The following is a 10,946-nucleotide window of genomic DNA, read 5'->3' as shown; positions in this document are numbered from 1 at the left end:
TTTGGTTGGTCGTCAGATATTCACTTTGCTTCATTTGGTTATGGTTCATGTTTCAAACAATCTCCAAAATGTTTCTCTTGTTTAGGCATTTCCTTTAATTGGGTATCAGCTAGCCGAATTCTAAGCCTTGGCTAAAGCAGTTTCTTGTTTTTCTGTCCAATCACTCGCTTCCATTGGAATGATTTTAGCTTTTTTTTTTTCTCTTTGATTGTTTTGGTGGATGGAATTGTGTTTCTTGTACTGCATTGGGAGTGTCGATTGTAGTTGTGAAGATTTGTTGGGGTATAGTAGGGTCATGGTGGAGAATCGGATTCCTAATGAATTGTGTAAGATTCTGAACTAAGATTTCCAACATATACCCGGGTTACAGGAAATCAAGTCTAGCCGTAATCTTTCTTATGATATATTAGATTGGACAATTAATGAAATTCTTACAAGCTACATGGATATAAAGAACATACTCATTTGCAGCCCTTCCAACAATTGTTTTATTAGTCTTTCGAATATTAGATAACATGATTATTAAGAAAATTAAAGAAGAAAACAAACGATTATTAATAACAATGAAACAAACAATTTGTATGTAGCGAACTATAATTAGACATTGGCATGCGGGATGAGTAGAGGGTCACTTGACTGCGAATATCTGCAAAAAAAAAAAATTATTCGTACAATCAAAGATGTTACAAGAAAACAGAAGAAACAACAATAACTAAGATATAATGTAATCTTAGTATTTTCAGTAATCAAACAAATGATGAACTAATCATTAACACTTGAGTGGCTAACCCATACTCCTAATTTTGTTCTTTTATATATTATGGTATGATTACCAGCCTAGCTAAGCATGAACAACAAAATCTCAAGTAGAGATTTGTAAACCACATTAATTTCTTGATGAAGGTGAATAAGGAAGAAGAGGAATTAATTCATCCGTATATAAATGCAAATTAATTCAACATATATGCATCAACAAAGTCGTGGTCACACATGTAACATATAAATTTGTATATACATGTCTGCAAAAATTTAATTAACCTAATTGTTTGTAGGACTTACATGTCACTGCCATTGAATATGATAAGAGAAGCAGGCTGATCGGGTGAGAGGCAGAATAATAGCCGAAGTATGTATACACATAGAGTAATGCTATGAAAAAATTAAAATTAAACATCATCAGCCATATGTATCGCATTATAATATGGAATGAGTTTAGAATAATGATTCAGGGAATTTATTTAAGCAAATATATATAGTTCATCATAAACACTTGAGTAAGAAAAAGCAAATTGACTTGGATCGAACAAATACTCACCTTCCAAAACATAGATGTAGGATTATCCACAAGGAAGATATTATCCAACTTGATTCTTTGTATGCTATCCACACCTTCAAAAGCAACAACCAATCTTCTTGTTAAAGAAAAAATTAGGAAGAACTTCAAATCCAATCTTCAAATTAATAACAATTGAAGAGATGAAAATGATCAAAGCAAAAGTTTTCATTAAGGTAGACATACCGATAACATCACAACATGGACATAGAGGTCAGTCATGATTGTTAAGAAGCACCTGTTTTCATTTATTATTTATTAGTGTCCTCTTTATATTGCTTATGAAGGAGAATCGGCCATAATATAATTGAAAACATTTTTACGTACTTTGAGAATGCTTCAGAATAGGATCCAGATATATCTTTAATAATCGTGTAAATCAAAGCTCCAAGTGTCAAACATGCTATTGTAGAAAATATTACTCTTGCAGTTACTACAGAAATCCCAGAGGTGTGTTCCCTAAGCAAAATATATAAATAGAAAATACACGTAAATATCTTTACAATATGTTTGATATGATTCATGATGCAATGATATCAACGATAAAAATCAAAGAAAAAAAATCTCGTATTGTCGTAGTGAAACGGGAGAGAATGACGATTGTTAAAGGTAATAATATATAAGAAAGCAAGTAAATGATGATTTGCCTTGGTCAATTGAAAAGAAAACATCGAGAAAGAAATAATTAGTGTACCTCAAAAAATATTTACGTACACTTTTCATTTCAATCGTAAATGCTTTACATTTTAAAGACACAAATTAATGGAGCTCAATATATATAAATATGATAGATCCATTAGTGCCCATATATTGCTATTTTAATGGTCAATCAATATCCTAATATATTCTTAATTACCTTTTATGACGTCTCACTAACACAAAATATAACGGATTTGTCGAAGATTCTTCACGTGATAGCTTGAAGAACTGAACAAGGACGTATCCAACGCTAAGAAGGCTGTAGAAGGTAGTAAATATGATATGTAAAAATTCTCGGCATGCATAATAAATTTGAATGCAACACCTTGAGCCATATACAACAAACATCATTTTTTCCATTAATATAATAAATGGGGTTCATCGGCATGCATGATTAGCAACTTTCACTGCATTAATTAGAGCATCATGTGTTCAATTTTTAACTTTACTCTTTTACTTCACATATAAAGGTGTGGATACGAGATCATATGTTTGAAATCAAATATGTAAGTAATTTTAATTCTTAAGAGACTTGATCATGCATGTTGCAAAGGCTCGCTCAATTGATTATGAAATTGATCAAGTTTTTGAAATCTCATATTCTGAACAAGAAAACTACAAAAGACACATTTTTTATGGTACAAAGAAATATGTAAAATGGTCATGTTTAATGTGATATATAACCACCATAAGTAATATATATTTAAAAGCCCTTTAAACAGTCATTATAGCCCAAATGAACTTCCAAGTGAAATGTAAAAATGATTTCAAAGTTGTTAAACAACTCATAAACGGAAAGTAGATTACCTTCCTAGAACATACATCAAAACAATGAAAATAGTTGCCTTGATCCAACTTGATTCCTTATAGAAAACCCACGCCTAAAAATAACCGGTATACACAAATTAATGTCAATTCACTTGATTAAAAAGAAGATGTATACAAATATATCCTAGTGAATGCAAATAATAATACTTAATATATTTACCATGCTAAAAGGGCTAGCTAGCATAAATAGACAAAAGGTAAAGATATGAGTGTCTAAAGTGAAGTATATCACATAATTAAAGCTATAGATATGTTTTTTACTTCATCCAATGATTTGAAGATGATATATATATATATATATATATATATATATATATATATATATATATATATATATATATATATATATATATATATATATCACATAATTAAAGCTATAGATATGTTTTTTACTTCATCCAATGATTTGAAGATGATATATATATATATATATATATATATATATATATATATATATATATATATATATATATATATTTCGGTATCCAAGTTGAAGCAGGGAATCAAGCCAACAATGAACCCATTCCATCAAAAAGATAGAACGGATGGAATATTGACAATGCACTTTGACAGACTGATCATCTCACATAGCAGACTGGTCACGTCATTCAAGTGCTTGTACTGGCTAAGACTAAAGGGAGTGGGATGCTCTATGCCTCACCGCCTCCCTAATCAGGGACGCCAAACACCGCCCCTGGCTCTTGCCAAGGGGGTCGCCAGATAAAGTTAATTGTGTTGCTAGCTAGAAAAGAGAAGAGAGAGTTTAGGTTTTCTTTTCAAAATCAAATATATTTAAATGATTTTCACCACCACACCCGAAGAAATGCCAAGTTGAACATGTTAGACATGAAAACAAATTAAAAAGATCATGTGGCAATGTGTTAAGCTCACCACAACTCCCTTTAGGCTAAGTGAGCACCTGTAATTTCAAGGAAAATGAAAAGTCGGCTCGGATTTTACCATTTAAGGTTAGGATTTCGACTATTGGCGGCTACAATTTTTGATTATTTGCAAGGATTTTCCATTCGGTTTGAATTAATTATTTCCTTTTGTATTAGACTTATAAAAGGTTCTACTAGAATTAAGTCTTTTTTAAAATAACAAAATACTATTCTTGTGACTTTTGAGCAATTTGATATCGTTTCCATGCATTTCCTTTCTTTTGAGCAATTTGATATCGTTTCCATGTAGAGCCCGATGATAACGTTTTTTGGGCTTGGCCCACAATTAAACAGATTTTAGATCAACTCGTTGTTATAAACATATCTCCTTGTGTGAATGTAACCTTGATGTAAAAAGTGTGAACGTAGCTTGATTACTCTAACCAAGTTAAACACGTTAATTTCTTGTCTTCTTTATTTTCTTCATAGCTTTAACCGTATGTTTTGCGTGATTTGTCAATCCTTAAGACCAGCACCACATGTAGCACAACATGTGCAATGTCGGGTGGTACGATGGTGTGGTCAATGCTCTAGATCCCACAACTATCGAAATTTAGAGTTTGAATAAGGAAATTGAAGAGATGAGGCAACATATGCAATAAGTGCAAATTTTATCGGAATCCAACCACCAAAACAATTGTATCCAAATCACTAATGACACATTTAGAGCCACCAATTATTTTCAAGTGAATTTCTAAGAAGTGATGACGATTCCTATTAATAAAGATCGTTTCAATGACATCTCTCCATCAATAATTCTAATTCTAGCTTGAAAATTTTACGTGTATACCAAAGATGAAATGGTAAAAAGTGAAGTTGATCATGATTTGCAAGACATTGAGGCCAAACCCGAGGAGATGTCTTCAAGTATGATATTTTTATTTAGCATTAAATAAATAAATAAAATTCTTGAATCATTCAAGAAAAAAAAAACACGCTAGAAGGTTCCTTAGAATCCTGACTTTTGGGATTAATCATAAAAAACCATTTCAACTAAGCTATCAAAACATTTTCATGATACCGATGTTAAACAAAATAAGCAAAAACTTAAACTTATAAATGATATGAACATTCATACCCCTAGAACAGCAGTATATACCGAAAACTCCATCAGCAGCGCTATCCCCCACCTGCAACAAATTTGACAAAAAAATTAAAATAAAATAACTCGAGGGAAAACTGATTTAGAAGCAAAAACATCAACAATTTAGTTAAATGTTAAGCTTCTCTACCATATAATTTCATATTCATAACAATAAAATACAAGGTAACTAATCGAGATAATTCTTGAAAACAAATCGGAGATCGAGAGTTGTCTACATAAAGCTTGTAATTTAACTAATAACTAGTAGAAGTCACCCCACACGTTACGATGAGAAACTTATTTGCCGTTTGTATATAAAACATTAATTTCAAATTAATGTCAAAAGTCGAAACAAGAAAACTATAAAAGAAGTTATGTAAGGGACAAAAAAACATCACTTTACAATAAGGGTCCAAAATTACAAACTTATAAAATACTAAAATTTTAAGGAATGATAAGAACTGTTAAACGAAAAAAATTTGAGAGAAAAAAATGGAAACGTGGAAATCCATTATCATCAGTGGCAAAATCTCTAATTCCAAATAAATTCTTATTTATTATATTGGTTGTTATATGATATGTTGAAAAAATTATAACTTCATCTGGTTTTAGTAAGTTTTTGTCTAAAAAAATAATGGGAAATGAAGAGTGAAAGTGTGTATAATTACCTTGCTCCCAAGTTGAAACAAGAAATAAAACCATCAATGGCGAATACGTAAGCAAACCCAGCAACCATCACACAAAACAATACGATCAACAACGCCTTCACTGCTACTCCCATGGCTGATGCTGTCACCATTGTTGCTCCAAGTTCTGTGTTGGGAAGCACGTAGGGTTTTCGAGTCTTTATAAATGCGATGATGAATATAAAATAGCAAATTAAAAGGGTATTTGTCTATTTTTAGTAAGGATTTTTGGTGTTTGGCTTCTGTCGCCAGGCTTTATAATAGCATTTGCCAACGAATTTATGTATATTTAATTTTGGTTGACATTTAGCATTCCTATCTCTTTATGTATACATTGTCAAAAGTCAAAAAGAATGACGTAGAAGTAAAATAAGAAAATCCCCAAAAAAGTATTGACTGAATTATATTGGATATATGATGTTGATTGCAAATATCGATTTTATTATTTGGTTTGCTCCCGTATTTTCAAATTATTGCTGACTTTGTTTCTAAGTCATTAAATTTTCAATTGTTAGTCTCTTCCAATTACCAATTTGCATTGAAACCAAATTCTAAAAATAAAAAGTATCACACAGAAAAAAAAATTAATCGATCAATACTTATTATTAAGGTATATTTTATTATGATTTTCATTTTGGGAAAAAGATAAACAAGGTTAATCATATTAACCATTCTTTAAAAATTAGTCAAAAATCCGACAAACACTTAAAATAGTTGGTGATTTCACAAATGATATTTGCGAAATCACTTGAAGGGCTGAAAAAAATTGTCAAAGGAAAAGTGAAATTGGAGTACAAAAATAATATATATATATATATATATATATATATATATATATATATATATATATATATATATATATATATATATATATATATATATATACTCTCTTTTCATTTTCACATCTCTTTACGTTTTCATTTCCCATATCTATAAATTCTATCACAAGAAATGGCTCAATATGACAACAATCTACCTTATATAGTAAGTTTTATCGTCTTTTATATGTTTTATACGTTTTATGTAGCCTATTATACGTTCTTTATTGTATAATAACTTCAAATCAAATATTTTTTTTAGACAGCATATGAGAATATTTCAGATCTACGTTGAAAACAAAATTTTCACAAATGTCATTTGCGAAAATCTGATATTTACAAGGTGAATCATGAATTTTCTGCATATAACATCTTTGAAAATTTCTGATTTTCAATGTAGATATGAAAATTTTGCAGTGACATCTGTAAAAATCTATGATTTACAGTGTATATTATAATTATATATGAGACTTGTTAGTTATTAGGCGAGCTATGACTCGACAACATCACAATAAATTAATATATATGACGGCCTTCTTTTTAGATGCTGTTTTGATGTTCCTTGAGGGTGGAAATAAATTCTCGATCTTTCAAAATTATGTCGCCAAACTTCTAGAGTGCATCGACTATTAAATGAATGATAATATGCCGGAAAATCTATTGTTATGCGTTTTGTATTGGATTAGGGGATGCCTCAATAAGAAGGTGTCATAGGAGATTATGATGTCTTCATTTAGATGTTTCTAAAGTAATTGGTATTAAGTCATCCTTTGAGTATTGAGACTTGATATGAAGCAACAACTATGAAATTTCGTTTTAGGGTGTTTTTTTAGGGATATTGTGAAATCCTCTTTTAGTATTATACTACTATAGATAATCTGTAACATTTATAAGTGTGTAATGTATATGTGTAATATTTATTTGCATTGATTACTTTCTATAATTTATTTTCTACATACAATAAAGCCAAATTTAAATCTAACAACATTAGCAAGATGATCCAGTTCTGCCATTAGCTTGTCAAGCATTGCATCTGCAGCACCAATCCATTTTTTTGTCAATTTTATTTTCTCTTAGTATCAGTAACCAATTCTAGATTTTCTTACACCTATATTCAGAGAATGTATGTATGATTGTACATTCATTATGTATTAGATTCTCTTATGAGTAATTTTGGTTGGCTTCTTCGGATGGTTTTTCTATGCGTCTTTATACTAGATTTAGGCAATGGAAACATTCAAAAATAATCATAAGTGTACATGCACCATAGATCTAGGTTTTACTATTATGACAATGTACTTTCAAAAGTATGAATTTAAACTATCAAAAGGGAGAGATTTACTAACTTTTCAAGTATAATCATATGTACTTATGAATCCTTGATGATCTTCTAATTCCTTCCAATCACTTGGAAGGACTAGCACCCAAAGTAGGAATGTCCCTAATGGCTCACACTCAAAAGTCTAAAACCCAAGAATATTTAGGACAGAGAGGAGACATATTATCAAAATTTAACTCTTCAGCCTTTTAGGAGGTTGGATCGATTTTCTCAAAGGCCATAGGGTTCTATTTATAGTTGAGGTGACTTGCAGACAAAGCAGATTTGAATCAACTAAATAATTAGATTTAATCCAGATTCAAATTTTTATCCTTATCAGTTATTAGGATCGATTCTATAATGTAACACCTTGCTTCAAATTGTTTCGTAATTCGGGATCGTGACACGATGATCACTTATCATAAGGCTTCGGGCCTAGAGGAAAGAGAGATTTAGACCCCTTTGGATTTGGGTAATGTATATTAGGTGATCCGAGAGTTCGGTTGGTGCTTTGGAGGCCAATGGTATAATCGTAAACTAATAGTTCGAGCCTTTTATGAATTTTAGATTTATGTTCGGTAAGTTTTAAGGAAAAGGAGAGTTGATAAGATTGTAGAGCTTCCTAACACCTTTTCGTAGATATAAAGATCTCCGAAATCGAAGTTGAAACGAAAGAGTTATGACCATTTGAAGTTAGGGTGGTTTTGGTTTGAGCCGTGTACAATGGGCGTACTAGGGCATCCTTAGTACGATGGCGTAAATTGTGTAACGCCCCAATATCCAGGTATCATTTGATTTAACTTAAATTTCATGTTTTAAGACTTACTCAATGAGTTGATGCTATGACTTATCGAGTAGAAGCGAGTTGGGACATGTCATTTAATGAGTTGACTTGACGAGTCGGGAAGGGGCTTGACGAGTAGGAGCTGGTAGAGGAAACCCTATATTTCAGGGTTTTTGCACCCTATATATTGGACCATTAGCGTGTAACACCCAAAGTCAGGAAGACCAAGAAAGGAAAGAAAACCCTAATTTTAAGTACGACTCGGCGAGTCCAAGGAGGAACTCGGCGAGTCCGAGCAGGATCCGGGTCGAGGAGTAAGTGACCGACTCGGCGAGTCGGCCAAGGAGACTCGGCGAGTCTGGTCTGTGCAAGGAAAACCCTAAATTCGGGACTTGGAGCCTATTTAAGTGCCTCATTCTCTTCCCTAGGGTTCCTTTGATGACTCTCTAACCCACAACACCAAACCCTAGCCGCCATTGTTTGAGCCATTTGTTGCCTTGAAGAGTGCATTAAAGCTTGGAGAAGGAAGAAGGATCTTGGAGGTGCAAGAAGGGGCTATAGATCTGGGATTGGGAAGATATTTCTGAACATTTGGAGGTAATAAACTAGTTCTTGGACTCTTTTGCACCTAGATCTATGTGTGAGTTTTGGGGCTTGTTATCCATGATGGTATCCATTTGAGTTAGAAGCCAGATCTGAAGTCGCTACTTCAGATCTAAGCATATTATGGTCTTGAGAAGCATAAAGTATCTGCCCTTGAGTTGATTATGAAACCTCTTTGCCTTAAACCCTAGTTTATGGTGTGTTTTGCCTAGATCTCCTTCTCTACACGTAAAGTTTGCAACTTTACGTGAGGAATAGGCTTGGGAAGGGTAGATCTACAGTTTGGAGTCCAAACATGACTCAAAAGTCCTCTGCATGTATTGAGATCTGAATGGACTCGGCGAGTCCTTTGAGTGGACTCGGCGAGTAGCATGAAGACTTGGAGGAACTCGACGAGTGGGATGAACAGCTCGTCGAGTCAGATGAAGTTGGGCAGGAACTCGGCGAGTAGGGTTGACCTGGAAGGTTGACTTTGACCAGGACTTTGACTTTGACCAGAGTTGACTTGGTTGTCTTTCGGGGGTCAGTTAGTCTCAGTGTTACATTGATATTGGTAGCTCGGGGAGCGAATGGAGCAGGAGTTCTGAGAGTTGTCGGGCAGCAACTAGTGGGATCATCAGCAAGTTCAGCCAGTGCAGGTGAGTTTCCCTTTGTGTGAATGGGTCTAAGGCCACAATGCCGGCCCATGTAGTTATGAGTATAAGACCTGGGGGTTAGCCCTAGGCACAGTATGCTAGTATGATATTCAGGGCGAGGTCCAGTGGTAGCGGGCGGGAGCCCAAGGAATGGTTTATGTGATAGTCATACTTGTTGTCTGTGTGATGCTTGTATGTGCCGGGTAGGGAGGTGAGTGTGGGCGAGGTCCCATAACTCACCAATAGCAGAGTGTGGATGGTGTTACACATCTCATTAGCAGCAGATCAGGGGCAAGGCCCGAGTTGGGAAAAGAGTGAGTGTGGGCTGGGCCCGTATCTCACAATCAGTAGGAGCATGGACGGGGTTCCATGACTCATCAGTAGCAGGGCAGGGGCGAGGCCCAGGATATGTGAGGCCTTAGGACAAGATCAGTTCGTATGTGTTTAGCTTATGTGTTCTGATATGTTTATGTGTTATTATTTGTTGGCGGGCGAGGCCCTATGACAGGCGAGGCCTAAGTGAAACAGATCTGTATCCGAGCGGGGCTCGAAGCCAGGCGGGGCCTGGAGCGGCGGGGTCGTTGTAGCGGGCAAGGCCCGAGGTAGCGGGCGAAGCCCGAGGTAGGGGGCGAGGCCCAGGATAGCGGGCGTGGCCTAGTATGTGCAGTATGAGGTTATGCATGGTATGTGGTAGGGTGGGGAACTCACTAAGCTTCGTGCTTACGGTTTTCAGTTTTGGTTTTAGGTACTTCCGGTAGCAGAGGGAAGAGCTCGGGGTGATCGCATGGCACACACCATAGATTTAGACAGCCTGGGAATGTTTTACTCTGATAACAAACATGTGTTTTGGAAATTAATACTCTGACTATGTTTGGATTGATGATTTTGCTTTAAGTAATGTTTTATTAAAAGAAAATTTTTAGTCTTGAATTTTGGGACGTTACATAGCGCCTCCCACTGTCCCTTATCACCCTTTGAGAGCCAGAAATCCTAATTTCGTGTGTATGAGCTTTGTGAGTGTCTTGGGGCTTTGGAAAGTGATTTAGTGAAGGAAACTTGTAGATCAAGAGGCTTGCATCAAGGAAATTCGTGTAGATCTTGAATCCATCTCAGTTTGGGATACGTTTTCGAGGTAGTTAGTTGTTACTTTGATCTATTTATTCTTAGAACCTCTCACGGATGGATTTAGGGCTTTCTTTAGCATATTTATGAAGGGA

The 10,946-nt window shown here is 34.4% G+C and overlaps 1 protein-coding gene across 1 annotated transcript; it reads right to left on the bottom strand.

The window, feature by feature from the left end:
* Nucleotides 1–464: 464 nt before the first annotated feature.
* On the bottom strand, nucleotides 465–5,807 carry LOC145097225 (uncharacterized). The gene is made up of 9 exons (XM_079034755.1): nucleotides 5,554–5,807; nucleotides 4,880–4,931; nucleotides 2,840–2,913; nucleotides 2,190–2,291; nucleotides 1,661–1,792; nucleotides 1,520–1,571; nucleotides 1,316–1,389; nucleotides 1,060–1,149; nucleotides 465–646 (listed from the first exon to the last, which is right to left on the bottom strand). Exons 1-9 carry the CDS (start codon nucleotides 5,682–5,684, stop codon nucleotides 598–600), a joined length of 756 nt encoding a protein of 251 aa, XP_078890881.1. The 5' UTR covers nucleotides 5,685–5,807; the 3' UTR covers nucleotides 465–597.
* Between the last annotated feature and the right edge of the window lie 5,139 nt (nucleotides 5,808–10,946).

Source organism: Lactuca serriola, chromosome 1, assembly GCF_051521515.1.
Source record: "Lactuca serriola cultivar US96UC23 chromosome 1, Lser_US96UC23_V15, whole genome shotgun sequence".
In the NCBI taxonomy this organism is placed as follows: Eukaryota; Viridiplantae; Streptophyta; class Magnoliopsida; order Asterales; family Asteraceae; genus Lactuca; species Lactuca serriola.
This window is presented reverse-complemented; position numbering and strand designations above follow the sequence as displayed.